The 20,127-nt window shown below is 35.9% G+C and overlaps 1 protein-coding gene across 4 annotated transcripts in view; it reads left to right on the top strand.

Annotated features, from left to right (window-relative positions):
- The window catches only part of PRORP (protein only RNase P catalytic subunit), a 136,895-nt gene that overhangs the window by 56,888 nt on the left and 59,880 nt on the right, over positions 1-20,127 (top strand). The window contains exon 6 of one of the 4 annotated variants that reach the window (XM_086363588.1): positions 19,815-20,021. The exons of the other annotated variants lie outside the window; for them this stretch is intronic. Coding sequence (XP_086219714.1) covers positions 19,815-19,985 — 171 coding nt within the window. The 3' untranslated portion in view covers positions 19,986-20,021. Of the gene's footprint in view, positions 1-19,814; positions 20,022-20,127 lie in introns of those variants that run through there. 4 annotated transcript variants of the gene reach the window in all.

The raw sequence follows: 20,127 nt of genomic DNA, 5'->3' as shown, positions 1-20,127 counted from the left end.
CATGACTAGGCGACTTCACTTTCACTTTTCACTTTCATGCACTGGAGAAGGAAATGGCAACCCACTCCAGTGTTCTTGCCTGGAGAATCCCAGGGACGGGGGAGCCTGGTTGGCTGCCGTCTATGGGATCGCACAGAGTCGGACATGACTGAAGCGACTTAGCATAGCATAGCGTAGCAGACATACTATGTTCATAAATTAAACTAAGCATTTCTTTTTTTGGTAAGATAATCATTCGTTCTATCAATTTCTAAGTGTCTTAGTAGTTTTTAATAGGAATATAAGGATTTTTTTATAGCATAGTGAGCAATTCGGAGAAGGCAATGGCACCCCACTCCACTACTCTTGCCTGGAAAATCCCATGGACGCAGGAGCCTGGTAGGCTGCAGTCCATGGGGTCTCGAAGAGTCAGACACGACTAAGCGACTTCACTTTCACTTTTCACTTTCATGCACTGGAGAAGGAAATGGCAACCCACTCCAGTGTTCTTGCCTGGAGAATCCCAGGGATGGGGGAGCCTGGTGGGCTGCCGTCTATGGGGTTGCACAGAGTCGGACACGACTGAGGTGACTTAGCAGTGAGCAATTATTTTCATTCTCATTTTTACAGATTAGAAAATGAAGGCCAATTTTGTACAGTACACCCTTAGAAAGCAGTCATAACATCAAAATTTGATTGTAGAGGGCTTCTGGGTTTCAGACTTGTGGGTCTTACCACTGGCAATCTATGGCCATTTATCTGTAGTTAAACTATTATTTCGTAAAAATTGCTGCCAACTTAAAAGCTTTTTCTCAGAGATGCTATCAATACTGGTCCAATTTGACCATTTATACTCAGAAAAGCTTATAAGTACTCACAAAGGACAAGGATGATTTATAGAAATTTCTTTATATGCCTTTTCTTTGTTTGTGGCTGCATTTTTATGATCAGGTATGTACTTTTTACTGCTTTATTTTTAAAAAGCACAAAAGTAAGTTGACATCATTTTTGTCTCTTAGGTACTTGAAGGGCCTTTTGAAGCAGTAACATTGACAAAGACAAAGCCAGAATAGGAAACATGAAACTATTATCACTAAGGCATGGTAGCGCTCAGAATCAGAAGGGTTCATTCCCATCTAATCTGTGAGAATAAAAAGTTTCTTGTTTGTGTACTTTTTGTTTGACTTTCAGCTTCAAACGAAGCAAAAGATTAGCTTGCCAGAAATATGTAGCCCAGATGGGCTCACTTTTGCCAGTACCATGTTTAAGATGTTGTAGTGGACACATCTTCCAGCTTTGTGGGAGAAAACCGTGCACATTTTTGAAGATTTTAGCAGATTTTGGCAAGTACAGAGGCAGAGAACAAATGACAGGCCAGGGAAATCATGATGTCTGCCACTACTTTTAGCTTCTACTCTTTAAATAATTTAATGTAAGCAACAGCTTATGTGACAAGTAGTTGTTATTACACAACTTTTCAGAGAACTTGTGGCAGTGCACTTGGCATTATATTTGGGAAATTTCAGCTTGGAGACTCAGCTTAAGAGACACAACCTGAAAAGCATTTAATAACATTTTAAATAGCTTTAAAGTAGCATTTTAGATTAGAAGTTAAGAACGGGGATTCTGGAACCAGGCTCTTTATAATCAACTTACCACTTCAAATTGCTTTCATAGTTTGAGTGATTTATTTAACCTCTCTGTGCCTTATTTTCCCAATTTGTAAAACAGACCTAATAATAGTACCTATCTCTTAAAGATGTTGTGAAGAATACTTGGTATATACTAAGTTCCTAATAGGTGTCACTATTATTGATTACTATTCAAAGTAACTTCCCAAATGGAACTGTAATTCTTGCTTTCAGCTATCCCCTGTTGAGCAGTTTAAGATTTTCTCCTGTTTTGTCATCCATGTCAATGGAGCTAAAAGGAAATACCAAATCTCTGCCTTAGTATTAGATTTAGTATTAGTGTTAGACTCTAGGTGAGGTACTCAAATAATACTTGATTGAGAATTGAAGCCAGTTCCATCAAAAACTTAAGAAAAATTTAAAATATGATTTTAAGAAATGTTATTTTCTTATGATTATAAAAGTAATGCATGTTCATTATAGAAAATTTGGAAGTTACAGAAAAGAAAATTATATATAATCCTAACATTCAACTATAATCACGGTCAATGTTTTATTTCCTTGAAGTATTTTTCTATTTTTTTAACCTAAGTGAGCTTATATATCTATATTTTAATTTATAGTTTGAAAACTCTCAATAAAAGTGAAACTATAAAAGGAGTAAGAGAAATCAGGACTGTTTTTAAAATATTTAAGATGAAAGGACCTTTGAAGCATATATAAAATTCAGGAACCCTAATGGGAAGAATAGAGAAATTTGCTGGACAGTAAAAAATGCTATAACATTGTTTAAACATAAAAACAAACTGAAAAAAATTTGTAACACAAATGACAAAGGGCTAATTTCCTGACTGTACCAAGGTTTCTTATAAGTAAGTCTGTAAGAAAAAGAACCAAGCAGTAGAAAAGTGGTTTAACCTTATTCATAATTATAGTTATGCAAATGAAAATGTTTGTCTTCTAGACTGGCAGAAATTTAAAAGTTAATAGTATCCTATATTTTGATTGTTTTAGAGACGTAGAGAGGAGGGTTAGGATTCAAAAACAAAAAACAAGAATTAGAATTCCTAATCTTTTCCTTTGTACACACCTTAAGACAACTATATTAAGAGAGAGAGAGAAAGAGGACAAATGGGTAGGTTAAGAATATTTCTTTTCTGGGCTATTTAATTAAACTTTATTTACAAATTTTAAAAATGTTTGAGCATTTTTAGATGCTGTTAGGCACAGTGTTTTTTTGGTGGGTAATTTGGCAATAACTTTGAATGCCTAAAATGCTGAAATTCTTCTCTTAGGAACTGTTATATTCATACTAGTATGTAAAATTTTATGTCCCAATGTGTTAGTTACAGCATTGCTTGTAAGCAGAGAATCTAATCAACTTAAATATCTATCAGTCTAGGACCTGAAATATATTGAAACATCTATTTTAAATGAATGAGATAGATCTATATGTACTGACATGGAATGATAGCCAAAGTAAGTGTAAGAAACTAGTTGTACAGCAGCTGTATGGCCCCACTTGTGTTAAAAGCAAACCAAAGGGTTACCCGTATATAAATGTTTGTTAGGTAAATTTGTATATGACTGGAAAATTCCAGAAGTTACACATAAAAACTTTAGGATAGTTAACTTTAGGAATTGGGGATATAGTATAAGACAACAAGAGAATTTCAATTTTTTATTTTTATTTAAAAAATTTTTTTTCATAATGAATATATGTTTAAAATTTAAAACTTATCATTAGGAAAAGTAAAAAGGCATTCTTGGTAAATATTCTAAAACAACTGTATCTTATGGATGTACCACAATTTTTTAATCATTTGCCTGTTGGTGGGCATGTTAGCGGAGAAGGCGATGGCACCCGACTCCACTACTCTTGCCTGGAAAATCCCATGGACGCAGGAGCCTGGTAGGCTGCAGTCCATGGGGTCTCGAAGAGTCAGACACGACTAAGCGACTTCACTTTCACTTTTCACTTTCATGCACTGGAGAAGGAAATGGCAACCCACTCCAGTGTTCTTGCCTGGAGAATCCCAGGGATGGGGGAGCCTGGTGGGCTGCCGTCTATGGGGTCGCACAGAGTCGGACACGACTGAAGCAACTTAGCAGCAGCAGCAGCAGGGCATGTTAGATTGTTTCTCATTTTTCACTATGGTAAATAATGCTTGGAAGAAGATCTCAGGATGTTTCAGATGATTTTTTGAGAATAGATTCCCAGAAATAGGACTCTTGAGTCAATGGGTATGGATAATTTTAAAGGTCTCACTGCTGCTGCTGCTGCTGCTGCTGCTAAGTCGCTTCAGTCGTGTCCAACTCTGTGCGACCCCATAGACGGCAGTCCACCAGGCTCCCCCGTCCCTGGGATTCTCCAGGCAAGAACACTGGAGCGGGTTGCCATTTCCTTCTCCAGTGCATGAAAATGAAAAGAGAAAGTGAAATCGCTCAGTCCCGACCCTCAGCGACCCCATAGACTGCAGCCTACCAGGCTCCTCTGCCCATGGGATTTTCCAGGCAAGAGTACCGGAGTGGGGTGCCATTGCCTTCTCCGAAAGGTCTCACTATATATTACTAAATTGCTTTCCAAAATGATTGAAGCAATTTATATTCCCACCAACAGTTATAAAAGTGCCCAAATAAAATACATTTATTCAAAGTTGCTCATTACATGATTGCTTCAACTACTTAGTTGCATTTGTGCTGTGAATCTGCTAAGTGAATAGAGCTGGACAGTTTTTAACCCAGATTCCTTAGCTGAAACATTTTTAAAATTTGTAAACAAAGTTTAATAAAATAGCCGGGAAAGGAAATATTCTTGACCATTTTATTTGTCCTTTCTGTCTCTTAATATGGTTGCCTTTAAGTGTGCACAAAGGAAAGGATTAGGAGTCCTAATTCTTGATTTTTTCATCTTTGTGTGCAGAATCTTCCAGCCTTTTTCTGTGGAATAATGGATTCTTCATATAAGTGATATCCTATGATATTTGTCTCTGTTTGACTTAATGTGAGAATCACTAGATCCATCCCTGTTGCTCCAAATGGCATTATTTCATTGTTTTTGTGGCTGAGTAGTATTCCGTTGTATATGTACATCATATCTTCTTTATCTGTTCATCTGTCATTGGACACTTAGGCTGCTTCCATGTCTTGGCTATTGTAAATAGTGCTGCTGTATCCAAAAGTCTACAAGCAATAAGTGCTGGAGAGGGTGTGGAGAAAAGGGAACCCTCTTACACTGTTGGTGGGAATGCAAACTAGTACAGCCACTGTGGAGAACAGTGTGGAGATTCCTTAAAAAACTGGAAATAGGACTGCCTTATGACCCAGCAATCCCACTGCTGGGCATACACACTGAGGAAATCAGAATTGAAAGAGACACATGTACCCCAATGTTCATAGCAGCACTGTTTATAATAGCCAGGACATGGAAGCAACCTAGATGTCCATCAACAGATGAATGGATAAGAAAGCTGTGGTACATATACACAATGGAATATTACTCAGCCATTAAAAAGAATGCATTTGAATCAGTTCTAATGAGGGGGGTGAAACTGGAGCCTATTATACAGAGTGAAGTAAGCCAGAAAGAAAAACACCAATACAGTATACTAACGCATATTTATGGAATTTAGAAAGATGGTAACAATAACCCTGTATACGAGACAGCAAAAGAGACACTGATGTATAGAACAGTCTTTTAGACTCTGTGGGAGAGGGAGAGGGTGGGATGATTTGGGAGAATGACATTGAAACATGTATAATATCATATATGAAACGAGTCGCCAGTCCAGGTTCGATGCACGATACTGGATGCTTGGGGCTGGTGCACTGGGACGACCCAGAGGGATGGTATGGGGAGGGAGGAGGGAGGAGGGTTCAGGATGGGGAACACGTGTATACCTGTGGCGGATTCATGTTGATATGTAGCAAAACCAATACAATATTGTAAAGTTAAAAAATAAAATAAATTATATAAAAAAAATAGTGCTGCTGTGAACATTGGGGTGCACTTATCTTTTCAAATTAGAGTTTTCTTCAGATATCTTCCCAGGAGTGGAATTGCTGGATAATATAGTAACTTTGTTTTCAGTTTTTTAAGGAACCTCCATACTGTTTTCCATAGTGACTATACCAATTTATATTCCCACCAACAGTGTAGGAGGGTTCTCTTTTAGGGAAACAATATTAAATAGATGATAAACCAACATAATTTAGTGTACAGTGAGATTTAGACGGGACTAGCCTTAACCCTTTCTAATTCGTTTCTTTATTTAGTTGCTAACTTGTGTCCGACTCTTGTGACCCAATGGACTGTAGCTTGCCAGGCTCCAGAGCTCTGTCCATGGAATTCTCCAGGCAGGAATACTGGAATGGGTTGCCATTTCCTTCTCCAGGGGATCTTCCTGACCCAAGAATCGAACTGAGGTCTCCTGCATTGCATGCAGATTCTTTACCAACTGAAATATGAGGGAAGCCCAATTCATTTGTTTAATAAAACTTGCTACTCACCTTTTAGATGTTTTTCAAGGGTTAAGTGTATTCTACTTTTAAACAGTACTTTTTTTGTTGCACGTTTTCAGAAGAAAGGTTTTGGTTTGCATTTTTACTTTTAGGAAGAAGGAAGGGTTCTGAGTAACTGGTAGATTAATTATATAGCTTTCATTTTAAGAACAGAGCATCTTAGCAGGGAATGCCAGTGTAGAATCAGTTACTGTTTACTGAGCACTGTTCAGTGCCAGGTAAAAGGTTTTCAAGTGTGAAGATGTGTCTGCAGGCTGATAAATGCTATGAATGCTGGAACATGACTAGGCTAAGGCTTATGTTATGTAAACAAGAAAGTCATAGTATACTTTGAATCCTTTTGTCCATGACCGTGATTCTTGTGTTTATATATAACTCTTTTCTTAAAAATTTACTTGGAATGTCAGAATGGAGAATAATGTTTACCCAAAATACATGGGGTAAGATTTTTTAAAAAAATTCCAAGTATTACAAAACGGTTTTGTAACATTTTCTCCAGAACATGTTGTAATTTTGGAGAAAGAATGACTAGATTAGAAAGTGTTAGGTATGAACCCTTGTGTAGCACTTGAGCCAGCCTTTATGTAGCACTTAGACTAACGTCTCTTTTTTTGTTATCTGCTGCAAGATGTAGTGTTTTGGATTTTCTTGAATTCAATTTCTTTTAATTTAATAAACTACGTTTATGGAGCAGCATGGATTATTTTATAAACAGTCATCTCCCAACAACATGTTATTTTGGCTCTTACAGATACTTTTGAGGAAAAACACTGCAAAAATGATGCTTAGAGATAAAGTTTAATTAGCTAAATTTAAGTAATTAAATTTAATTAAGTTAGAAATTAAGTTGTAGCCATTTTTTAAAAAATTCAGTGAGTGAGTGATTTGCACCACTATCCTCCAAGGATTGTAACCTCAGCTACTTTTTTCAGTAACCCAACATCCAGTTGACTGACAAATTTTAATGATCATACTTGCCAAGTATATCCTGTAATCTAACCATTTCTTTCTATCTCCATTAACATCATCTCTCACCTAAACCCCCAAGTGTCCTCCTTGCTTCTTCATCCTTGCCTCACTGATTTTGCAGGATACTTAGAATAAAAGCCATGTTCCTTTTCATGGATTGTAGTATTTTTCATCATCTTATTTTTATCTCTGTTTTTAACCTCATTTCTGGTTTTTTTTCTTTGCCTTTCACTGAATTAAAGATACAGTATAACTTTTCCTATTTCTCAAACATACCAGAGGTCTTCCCTGATTCTTCTGAAGTAACATTACGCTACTCACCCAACCTCTCCCTGTATTTTCAGTTATACAGACTTATTTGTTTCTGTGGTGGATGATATGAGTAAAATCATCTAGGACCAGACAACGTCCAGGCAGCCTGCCAGCTGATTGTGAGCACATGAATTAGCCTAGCGTATAATATGTGGAACAGAATAATATCCAGCTGAGCCAACCCATAGTGTTGTGAGAAAGGTAGTGATTATTTTAACCCAAGTTTTTGAGTGGTTTATCACACAGCAGTAGATAATTGATTTAATTCCTTCATAGCACTCAGTATCTATAGTTATCTATACATTTCTCTATTTACTTTATTAGTGTCCTCCATTACAATGCAAATACCCTGAGATTCAATGTCTTGTGTACTTTGCTTGCTGTCGTATCCTCAGCACTGAGAAAGGGGCCTTAAACATAATACGTACTCAGTAGGTGCTTAGTGAATGAATGAAAGAATGAACGAATGAATGTAAAGGAATTCATATAACCTGTTAGAAATTACTTATCTGCTTTTCAGGATTAACTGAAAGACTTCTTGAGTTTTACTTTTGGCTGCTTACTTCACGCAGTAGCTATAGAACCTAGGCTAAGTTACATAACCTCCTGGTTCCTTTGTAATGATTAAATGAACTAATTCTTGAAAAGCACTATTGCAGTGCCTGGCATTTACTCCAATAAATGAAAAAGGGAAAAAGCCATAATAAGGCAGGTTGTTCATGGTCTTAACTTTATAAAAATAAAAGCATAGTTTTCTTCTATGATGTGTTTAGTCTCCTAATTTAAATAACTGACTATCTAGTAGTTTTTTCAGTTTGAGATCTTCATTCTTTTTGAACTGATGCTTAGAACCTAAACTTAGTCTGTAAATAAATGGCTAACTTCTCTGTATAGTAAGTAAATAAGAAATATACCAACAGTATAGAGAAAATAAAAGACTGACTATATTAGTCAGGATGGGCTAGGTAATGCTGCAGTAATAAAATAAAATTTTCAGTGGCTTAAAATGAACCACTTTTTGTTCATGCTGTATGTCCATTTTAGGTCATCTTTGTCATCACCATTCTGAATATCATTCACTAAGTACCTACTGGAATATCGCCAGTCATTGTGGCAGAGGGAAAAGGGAAAGTCGTGAAGTACACACTGACTCAGAGCTTCTGCTTAGTTGTGATTCCAGCAAACACAGCTACATAGCTGACCTGAGTTCAGCATGATAGGAAAGACAGTCCTACCATGCATGTAGAAGGAGAAAGAGGATTAGTATTTTTTCACAGCTCTGATGACTACCACACTGAAGTTAGTGATGTCTTGCCTGTTACAATGGTCAAGTCCAGGAACCAGAAATGAGGTTTATCTTATCAACACAACCTGTCTGTGCCTAGTTTTTTTTTTTTTTCAGTATCAGATTCCTTTACTGTCGTTTTATGTGAAAAGAACTGATGCTTTTATTGATCCTTTTCCCTAGAATGATCAAGTAGGAATTCTAAAGTCTGTGTAACTCATACTTTGCACATACTTTCGTAACTTTTGAGCCATCAAGTCATTGTTCATAATTGGTGATGTAAGTTTGCCTGCAGGGACAGGGAAATACTGAGCTTTCACCCAGAAAACAAAAGGATATAAAGTAGAAAACTTCCTCTTTTTTCCCCCTACATTTTCCCCTCTTGTTAACCACTTCCCCCGTCACCATCATAAACGTACCTACCCAGGATTTAGTTCTAATGTTTTTGTTTCTTGCTCCTTTTGCAGGTTGCATTTAGGGTTTTCAGTTGTTCATAAGCTCCTCTAGTGGAGGGTGTATAGGGGAAAAAGTACATCATTTTAGTTAATCTTGCTAGCTGTTCCAAACTCTGTTCCCTATTTTTGTAGATAACAGAGAATTGGTTTAAAATAGCTTCCACAGAAAGAAAATTTATAATGTAATTTAAAAGAATTATGTTCAGGCATCAGCACCAAATGCTTTCATTTTTCAGCATGCTTAGGGCATTGAATAGAAAGTAGTTTGATAGAAGCACTGCAAAATTTGTTTTGATTGCCATGTCTTTTGGTTTTACTACAGTGAGAGAAAAATGGAAGAAAGGGTGTTAGCCATTAAAAGTCATTCGGCAGTAGCATTTACTTGGCAGTGAGTTCTCATTTTTTTCCTGCCACCCAAGTTATTTTATTTCTTTCTGTTGATTTACATAACCCCTTGTAAATGTTTCAATACCATAAAGAACCTAAGATAAAATAAACTATGCTCAGTGCTTTTTGGTATGCGTTTATAAAACCTGTGCTTTTTTTTACCAAATTATAGAAATGTCTGGAGTTTGACACCAGCTGTGCTTGAAATTATGTTTCAATAATGTTATAGTGACAAGGAAACTCCTTATTATGTTTGTAAGTGCAAATGTTAGATTAAGTATTGAAGTAAAATTTTTATTACACCTCCTCAACTTTTAATATTCTTCTCTATGTAATTGTTTCTCCTGCTTAAAGACTAGCTCTTAAGGACTGCCTTTAGAGGTAGAAGGTGTTTTTCCTGGAGTTTCAGAACTTGGGGGTCATGCTGCTTTTATTGCCTTCAAAGAAGGCTGACCCATGTCTGCTCTGAGGTGTTTGAGTGATTTTTTCCTATATTGAAATCTGGAATCAAGAACGTGTCATTTTTCCCAGTTTACTTTCATACATTTTGCTCATTGCTAATGATTGGAAATAAGTGATTGGAGATTACATCTAAACATTTTAATTGTAGTTAACTACCTAACCATAGTTTCTTTCCAGTGAATTTTAAAAAGTGATTCTTTCAGTGTTTTTAAGGTGAAGGATTATAGGAACAATTATTAATCCAGTTATTTCTAATCCAGGAAGGGACTTCACTTTTTACTTTATAGAATTATATATATTTATGAGTACTCATTAGATTTCTTTTTTAAATTCATATATTTTTAAAGAAAAGAAAATTTAAAATCTTTAAACTTAACTACTAATGTTTCTGCTATATTTTAGAATATTGATTCTCAAACTTTAATGTGCATCAGTCTCACCTAGAGGATTTCTGACCCTACACCCAGAGTTCCTGATTAAGAAGTTCTAGGTTAGGGTTGAGAATTCATATTTCTTAAAAGTTCCTAGGTAATGCTAATGCTGCTGGTTTGGGGACCACATTTTGAGATCCACTATTATAGAAAGACATTTCTTCTGAAATGCACTCATACTGCTTTACAAAAACAAGCAATTATAGAAGTCACATACTCAAAATTATTAGATGTCTAAATGATTCTTCGAGTAGGAATCTATTTTTTAAACTAGATATATGAAACTTATTTTACAGTACTGAAACCTGTCCTAAGAATAATATACTTCTTCCACTTTCAAAATAGAAGTTTGTCAAGTTTCCATAACCAACAGCTATGTTATCAGGTAGTTATATTAGCATTATAATGATTAAAGTCATTTTGTGCCTAGAGAATAACTTCAAAAAAAACTCTGTTAAATGATCCAAAGAGAATATGTTAATTGGGGAAAACCTGAGATTGAAAGTAATTATGTGGAATATCAAAGCACTGGAATTGCATGTTTCTTTATAAGGCATCTGAAATAATCACCCAAATAAGTCACTGTTAGTATGTATTTATAAGCCTGAAGATTTTTTGTTAATCAGTGGAAACCATAAACTTGGACTGAAACTCTTAAGGCAACTCATCTGGTGGCATTTAAATCCTATTTCATTGGGATTTAAGTGGCATTTAATCCTATTTCTTTGGATTTTAAGAAGTCCTGTTTCTTTGCCCAAATTTATTACTTGGGCATGGGTGATAGACCTAATCTGGACTCCTCATTTTTAAGTTACTTTTAGCTAGTCAGGAGTGACTCCCCCAAGTGACTTGGGGAAATAAATAGGCATTACTGGATGATGCCAATCCAGAATTCACTGAACACAAAAAATGGTTCTTGGGTTTTTTTCTTACTATCTATCTTTCATGACTTGATAAGTCAGAGAAGTCACGTTGCCCTAGGTCAAATAGTACCAAACTGAGGAGGTGCTTCCTTTCATCCACGTGCCATTCCGCCCAGTTCACCTGCTTGATATGTATAAGAGTTCTGTCTTGTCATGTGACCGCTAGAATGGTATGCACCACTCAGAATTATTCTTACATGTACCAATTGCTAATGAAGCGAATGATCAATTGTCAGAAAAGTGGGTAATATTATTAGTGAAGTGATCAAGGAAGCAAGTAGAAAGATGAGGAAATCAGGCAAAATTTCGGTAATGAATTGGCCTCATGTCATTTTCTTTCCAAATATCCCTAAAAGATATACTCTGCATAGTGTTTGAAACAGAAATTTCCCCAATTGCATTAGTCAAGTGATCACATATCTGAAAACGTCATTGTTAGGAAAACAGTGTTGCCACGTTCCTGTATCTGTTTTCTCTCTGGTAAAATCTTAATGGCGAGTTGACTCTCCTCTTGTGTCACTGATAATTTTTGTGTGATAACTATTTAGGATGTGGTGAGATTGTCTTTGTGAATCATTATTGTGTGTACTTTACTTCTATGACAGTATTTTAAAGCATGCATCTCAGGAATGTGGTAGGTAGAGTACTCACTTTAACCAAGAAAATTTTTAAATATTTGTTAAGTCTGGTGAGCAGCAATTCTAGAGTGAGTAGTAAATTTACTTAAATATGTTTTTGAAGCTATATAAATTATTCTTACTTAATTATTGTTACAGTGATACCACTTTATTCATTATTAATTTTGTATTAAGATACTTATTTTAAGATAAAAATGGTTTTCTTTTTAAAATAGTTTCTATTTCAGACCTTTCATCATTGTAAAGGCTGATTTTTCTCCCAGTCAGATACAATTAAGATCAGTCGATTCAGATCTTAGGTTTTATTGCATTGTTTCATTTAGATGTGGCTTTTTTCCCTGGGTATTTTTATGAAGTATTCACTGCCCTCTGAAGTGGAGATTATTTATTTATAGATTATTTTCTGCTCAACTTTGTTCTATAAGAGATATAAAATGCTTATAATAACATACAGAAAATAAAATAAACTTAAGAGCACAAAAGGAAAATAAGCTTAGGAAAAATAAGAGGTTTGAAGTTGGTGCACGAAATTCATACCATGAAGTAAGTGCTCTATTAATTTGACTGTGAATTCGGTTGACAAACTTGAAGATGAAAACACAATCCTTGATGAGCAGGGATCCAAACTTTTATCTGCCTGCACATCATTCATAAGCACCCCATAACCCCATTATAACATTTCTTTTTTCCTAAAGAGATACTCAAGGGAGCTAGGCTAGGGACGAGGAGGGAGAGAGAGAGCAGAAAGTGGAGAAGTTTGAAGACATCCAGTTCCAAGATTTCTTCCAAGGAAGTTACTTCCACTATAGGATTCATTGATTTGTAGGATTCACATAATTCATAAATTCAAATAGAAACAAATTGTTCAGGACAGGTACTGTTATGTATTAACATAAGCCAAACAGATTACTCCTGTGGGCCCTAATGGTTCAGTGCATGCCCTTCACAGCATCCTTGTGAATGAATTGTATAAACATCAGCAGTAAAGCAATCAGACATGTATGAGCTTAAGAGAGGCCTCTGATTCAGTAATTCAGTATCACTGATGCTCTCTCCAGTTGGTCAGAAGGCCTGGTGACAGGACTCATGCTTCTTGATCTCTTTGGGAAATGGGTAAGCTGATTTTTCACTTCTAGTCCACAGTAATTCATAGCAGTAATAAATCTTGTTTTAAATTTTTATAGTTATAATTTCATTGCAGTTAAAAAAATCTGGTCGGAAAGCAGATATCCTTAATATATCTCATTTGTAGTAAATAAGATTTGAAGACATAGGTGAGTTTGAGTATCAGAATTGCCTTTGGATTTTGTTAAGTGATTAAAGCAAGTACCATTTCTTTAATGTGAAAAAAGAAACTTAAAAACTCAACATGACATCATTCAGTCAGTAGAGCATTTTTCTCAGTCTTGTCTGAACTATAAATACCAAGAACTTTCTTGTGTGTATAAAGTTATAGAATTAGTCTTAATTGAAGCTTTGCTGCTGCTGCTGCTGCTAGGTCGCTGCAGTCATGTCCGACTCTTTTCGACCCCATAGATGGCAGCCCACCAGGCTCCCCCATCCCTGGGATTCTTCAGGCAAGAACACTGGAGTGGGTTGCCATTGCCTTCTCCAACGGGTGAAAGTGAAGTCGCTCAGTCATGTCTGACTCTTAGTGACCCCATGGACTGCAGCCTACCAGGCTCCTCTGTTCATGGGATTTTCCAGGCAAGAGTACTGGAGTGGGGTACCATTGCCTTCTCCAATTGAAGCTTTGCAGTTATATGTAATAGGTCTACAACTCCAGAAAAAGATATATACACATTATGTTATGAATAGCAGGAAAACCTCTTGAAAAATTTCTCATCTGTTTAGGGAAGAGGTAATAGGCAAATCTTACTGGATTTAAGCTTGGAAGAGAAATGGAAACAGTAGTTCCTCTTCAAATGGACCAAAATGACCCCACAAAATATACATAAAATGTTTTATTGATATCAATCTTTTATTAAAATAAGAACTTGAAAGGGAAAATCACAAAGCTGTGTAGTTCTATGGTTGTAAAAACATTTTAAGTATACCAAATTCTTGTTTGCAGTGTTTTATCAGTTACATTTCAGTGTCCATCACCTGGTTGGTTATCACTTTGACTTGTCATCAGAGAGAAAGAATGACATATAGACATTATAATATTTGGTTCCTTACACTTTGATTCTAATTAAGTCCTAGCTTTAGGGAGCCACTTTGTGCTAGGATGTTAGGCTGCAGGCCTTAGCCAGTCCTTGCCCATCCCCACGCACACACCCACACACACAGTCACTCATGCTCACAGGGTAGTGTCTAATTACAGGTTCTGTTCATGATTTTAACCTATTCATTGTAAACATTGACCCTGGAGATGAGAACTACAACAGGTAGAGCTAACATACTTTGATTTCTCTCTGTGTTAAAAATTGAATGCATTATCTCATGTAATCTGTACAATTCCATAAGGCAGATACTATTATTATTTCTGTTTTACAGTGAAGAAACTAAGAGCAGAAAGATTAAGTTAGCTTGTCACATTGCTAATAACGAGAGGGTCAGTGTTCAAAGTAGTCAGTTGCTTCCACAGTCTGCTCATATCCTGACTCTCCTTTACTGCCATCATGACTTGACACCCAGCTTGGATCTCAAGCTGCTATATAATTCTTTTAAATATATTTTGAAAATGAAGAAATTGGTTACACAGTCTATGGGAAGCTTAAGCTTATTGGGTAATACAAAGGAGGATTAAGTTACAGAGATAAAAAAAGTAAAGATTGACTGTTTATTGATTCAACTCAGAAGTATAGCATCATCTTATATCTCGTAAATATTATTTTTATTGGCATTATTTTTATTCAGAAAAAATTGATATGACATTTATTCTCTTCATACAAAAAAAAAGATATTCTTCCCCCCTTTTTTAGATTTTTTAAAGCTTTTTATGAATAAGGTTTTATTTTAGAGTATTTTTAGATTTAGAGAAAAGTTAAAAAGAATATAGGAAATTCCCATATGCCTATATCTAGTTTTCTCCGCCATTAACATCCGCTGTTAGTGTGGTACGTTTGTTACAATTAATGAACCAGTGTGGCTACATTTTCTTTACCCAAAGGTCATACTTTGCTCAGATTCCCTTCGTTCTCACTTGCTGTCCTTTTTATGTCATGAGTCCCTTTTAAGAAACCAAATTAAATTTAATTGTTGTATCTCATTAGACTCTTCTTGGTTGTGACAGTTTCTCAGACTTTACTTGATTTCGATGACCTTGACAGTCTTGAGAAGTACTGGTCAGGTATTATGTAGACTGTCTCTCAGTTGGGATTTATATGTTTTTCTCATGATTAGCCTAGGGTATGGGTTTGAGGGAAGAAGGTTGCAGAGATAAAATGCCATTGCCACAGCATTGTAGTGAAAGTAGACACTATCAACATAACTTAACTACTGTTGATGTTAACTTCAATCACCTGGTTGTGCGAGTGTTTGTCAGGTTTCTCCACTGTGAAGTTATTCTTTTTTCCAGCTTTCCATACTGTAATCTTTGGAAAGAAGTCAGTGTGCAGCCCACACTTAAAGAGCGAGCGGTCATACTCCATCTCTTTGGGGGCAGAATATTTACACAAATTGTTTGGAATTCTTCTGATCCAGAAATTTGTCTGTTCTCCCCTACTTACTTATTTCTTTAGTAATTTATTTATAGTATTATGAACTCATGGATATTTATTTTATACTTGGTTTATAATCTAATATTACTTTATTTTGTTGCTCACTTATTTTAGCTTTGGCAACTACAAGCTTTTTGTTTTCTCCCATGTTCCTTTGACAAAACCCCATAATTGTGTGTTTTTTCAAGTACTTTCTTTCTTCTGGCAAAATTCGTTGCTGGTACAACGTTATTTTTTAAAAAACTAAAAACTTAGCTAATTAGGTAGGCTGCTTCAATTTTCTTTGAAGGAAAAATGTGCTATCTGCTTTTTTGACTATTGAAGACAATGAAAAGGAAAGGGTAGTATTTTTTGTACTTTTACTTCATTTCTCAAAATCAAGTAATATTTATTTCTGCCACGTAGTATAACGATTTTACCCAGTCACCTTTGATTTTTTTCCCCCACGGGTTAATCTTTGTGGTTTGCCTGTTTTGGAGGATCAGCATGTGTTTTGGATGTTCTTTTTCCTTTTCTTTCTTCTTAGCAGTGGAGTATGAAGGGTCCAAGTCAAAGGAGAAACTGAAGTAATAGTATCCACTTGTTCAGAGTGGCTCTCCTGTTCCTGTGTCTCAAGTGTTTCCACAGGAGCTATTTCCCAACTGATAACACTTGTTACCTCCAAAGGGAATAGTTATATAGAATGTTGGTTTTCATTATGATGCATTTGTGTCGTGTTAGAATTTTTTAAATAATGAGCTTATATTTCTTTTATAATCTGGAAAATAATAGAGGTTTATTTTTAGAGTCAGTGGAAATGCAAAGAAAAGAACTTACCCTTTCTGTGGTTTGAAGAGCTTTAGAACTTAACTTTTTTCCACACTTGATATACTGAACACTTGGTTATTTTGCATGAGTTTTGTTTAGCTCTACCTGTGTTTTTTCACTAGTTTAGCTGTATTAGTGAAACTGGCACATCTGCACAGTTACTTTATGTAACTGCAAGATTATATTTAGATTTAAAGATTACTTGAAATTCTGTGATGATTGTCTCAAGTATGTAAGGCTTCTCTTTAGCAAGGTTATAAATACATTACATGTAGAGACCATTCTTCATGTATTTCTCATAAAAAGACAGTAATCTTGGTGTGTTGCTGTAAAGGAATAGGTAGTAATCTTTCCTACTGGTTCTTTGTTTTGCTGCTTTTCCATGCTGTCCTGAGATTTGTTTTCTTTTTTATTTATAGCCATTGGTTTTTCTGTTCCATACCTGGTGAACCTTAACACCCTGAAATTACTTACATTTTGTGTCCTTTCTCTCTCCTTTAACTCTCCAACATTTACTTGGCAACCCAAGGAAAGCGTTTTCCAGATTTTCATGGGATATGGCTTGGTCTCAAAATGAGAGTGCCCTGTGGCCACTTACCTAAGTGCTTTCAGGCTCCAGAACGAAACAACTCCACTCTCTTTATTTCTCCACCTCGCCCCACTGCCCCCTGCCAAAAAAAAAATAAAAGTTTAAGCTGTTGCTACCCCATTTAGAAATTAAGATATTCCAAGATTTAATAGTAGAAAGAAAAAGTAAAATATTGATAGAGCTTTATTACGTTTATTTGTGTCACTTTAGAAACCATAAAATATGCCCTTTTGTCCTCTCCATGTGTTCTTATTTTTATGTCAGTACAGCACAGAACAACCAAACATTTATATAACTCAAAACCAAAGAAGTTTGTTTTACTATAACATTTGTTTGATACATTTTAAATATAGCACCCTCCCTGCACCTGGATGTGTTCACCAGCTCAAACATTTTCTTAAACCCCATCCTTTTAGGATTTTTGTGCAGGCTTCATCACACAGGCATGATCCATCATCATAGAATTAATTTCTGGCTCCTCTTGCCCTCCTAAAGGATAGAAGTGGGCTGGGCTGAAAATCTCAAGCTTCTAAACACGGCTTGGTCTTTCTGGTGACCAGCCCCCATCCTGAAGCACTCTAGGAGCCTACCTCATGAGAATAAAAGATGCGTCTAACACCCTGGAAATTCCAAGGGATTTAGAAGCTCTGTTTCAGGAGCTGGGATCAAAGTCCAAGTATTAGAACAAAAGATGACCTTAGTACCTTTATCACTTAGGAAATTATAAGGGTTTTTGGAGCTCTGTGACAGGAACCAAAGGCAGAAAACAATATATAATTTCTTATTTTACAAAGAGTAAAGGAAATTGAGGCAGGACAGTGGGGCAAGGAGTATAGGAATAGGGTGGTGTCTGAAGGGGGAATGAGGTGTGTGGTCAGGTAGGAGAGGATCCAGATGAAGGGTTGAAGCTGACTGTGTAAGAGAAAAGGAGTGAATGGGAGTGTAGAGTATCTGAGAGGGTAGAAAGCGATAGGTCCACCTCATAGATGGAGGAATTAGCCAAAACAAGAGGTATGGAGGGAAGGAGAATACAGTGTATGCAGCAGATATTTTCCAAAAGAGGATCTATTATTTGACTACGGAACTTTTATTCACAGAGCATTTTGAAGGACATACTAGTCCTTCAGACGGAGAAGGTAATGGCACCCCACTCCAGTACTCTTGCCTGGAAAATCCCATGGATGGAGGAGCCTGGTAGGCTCCAGTCCATGGGGTCGCAAAGAGTCGGACACGACTGAGCGACTTCACTTTCATGCATTGGAGAAGGAAATGGCAACCGACTCCAGTGTTCTTGCCTGGAGAATCCCAGGGATGGTGGAGCCTGATGGGCTGCCGTCTATGGGGTTGCACAGAGTCGGACACGACTGAATCGACTTAGCAGCAGCAGTCCTTCAAAATATACTTGGGGAAATACTACCCTAAAACTTAACCATCTTTTGAACTTTCTAAGGCATCAGTTACTGTTCACTTGTTACACAAGAAGCTGTAACAGATACTGAAAATTGTTTCTTTTTTTTCCTTAGTGCATTTTAATCCTGAATTCTTTTTAGAGTAAATTAAGAGTAATTTTAAATAGTGAAATGCTCTTTGTACTTTCTTAAGATTAGTCTACAAGAGCAAAGAAATTATATATTAATGTAGATTTACATTTTATTCACTTTTGCTTGATTCTTAAATAACATAGATTTTAGTGTAAAGATGTTCTTTTGATAGAATTCATTTTATATTGAGGTTAAAAGAAAATTTTACCTTGAAAATAAAGTTAGAACACCTAAAGTTTTTTTTTTAATTGAATTGGTTCATTAAGTTCTGAACCACTAAATCTTGAGCTTTGTAGTTCATAAATAGTATCTGTTATCTCCTTTAATCTGGCAACCACAAAAAACTTCCTGCAGAGAAACAACTTACATTTTAGCATTTTGCTTGCTTACATTTGTGCTTTTTAATTTTTTTTCTTCTACCCTAAACCTTTGTTAAAGGTAATGCTCATGCCACATGATCATGTTACTGGAAAGTAATGTTGGGAGATTTGTGAAAGAAAGGAGAAAAAAAAGTGTTTTCTACTGAAAAAGAAATGGGTCAATAGACCACAAGATGTAATGTTGAATTCTGTGCTCACAGTAAAGGCATATGTTAAGTCTCCTGCCTTCTTAGTCACCAAGTAACTTCTTAAGAATACTGTTCTTTTCTTTAATAAATCACATTCTAATCACTTTATGACTTCAGTATATTTTTTAAAGCATGGAGTAGTGATACCAAACTCAGTTATCATTTAGTCTGTCTCCACTTATTCCAATTATATTAATCAGAATGTTGTAATCATTTTATTCTTCAATTATTCATCAAAGCTTCCTTGTTTTAAGGCCCTGTACAGAGTGTATCCAAAGTACAAAGGTGAAAGAGGCATAGTCTCTTTCCTGAAGGATTTTATAGTCTCTTAGGGGAAATAAGAGAAAAAGATAAATGTCTACAGACAGAATACGATCAGCATGTTAATTGTACCAATAACTCTGCACAGAAACTGCAAGTAACATTTCTTAGATTTTCCTAATTGTTCAAACTACTCTTTCTGTCCAGTTACTCAGAAGTAATAAACATTTATGGTGTTTCCAGTTTATTTATAATGTTGTTAATATTGTTTTTCTTAGTTTTAGCTAACACTTATTAAGAATTTCACACATGCCAGGAACTACTCTTGAGTACCGTACATACATTATCTCATTTAATCCTCATAAGAGTCTTATTATTTTCACCTTGCAGATGGAGAAACTGAAGGTTAGAGAATTCAAGAAACTTGCCTGTGATAAATTTACAACCAGTAAATGTCAGATTGGAGCTGCAGACCTAGGTTGTCTAATGCCAGAGGCTTATCTTAAAAGACTCTATTACATTCTCTCTCTATGGACCTTGCCAATACCTCTGCTCTTTTAACAGAGGAAAACAGCTTCAGGATTGAAAGGAAAGCCATCAACAGTGTCTGTTCATTTATTTTAATTAGCTGTTGACATGATCTTAAAACAGAAAATACTCTGCCAAAGAGTTCACACTTACTGTCACCGTGGTTGTGTGTCCT

This window comes from Bos grunniens, chromosome 21 (assembly GCF_055505025.1).
Source record: "Bos grunniens cultivar Pamir isolate PY7600 chromosome 21, Bosgru_T2T1.0, whole genome shotgun sequence".
Lineage (NCBI taxonomy): Eukaryota > Metazoa > Chordata > Mammalia > Artiodactyla > Bovidae > Bos > Bos grunniens.
This window is presented reverse-complemented; position numbering and strand designations above follow the sequence as displayed.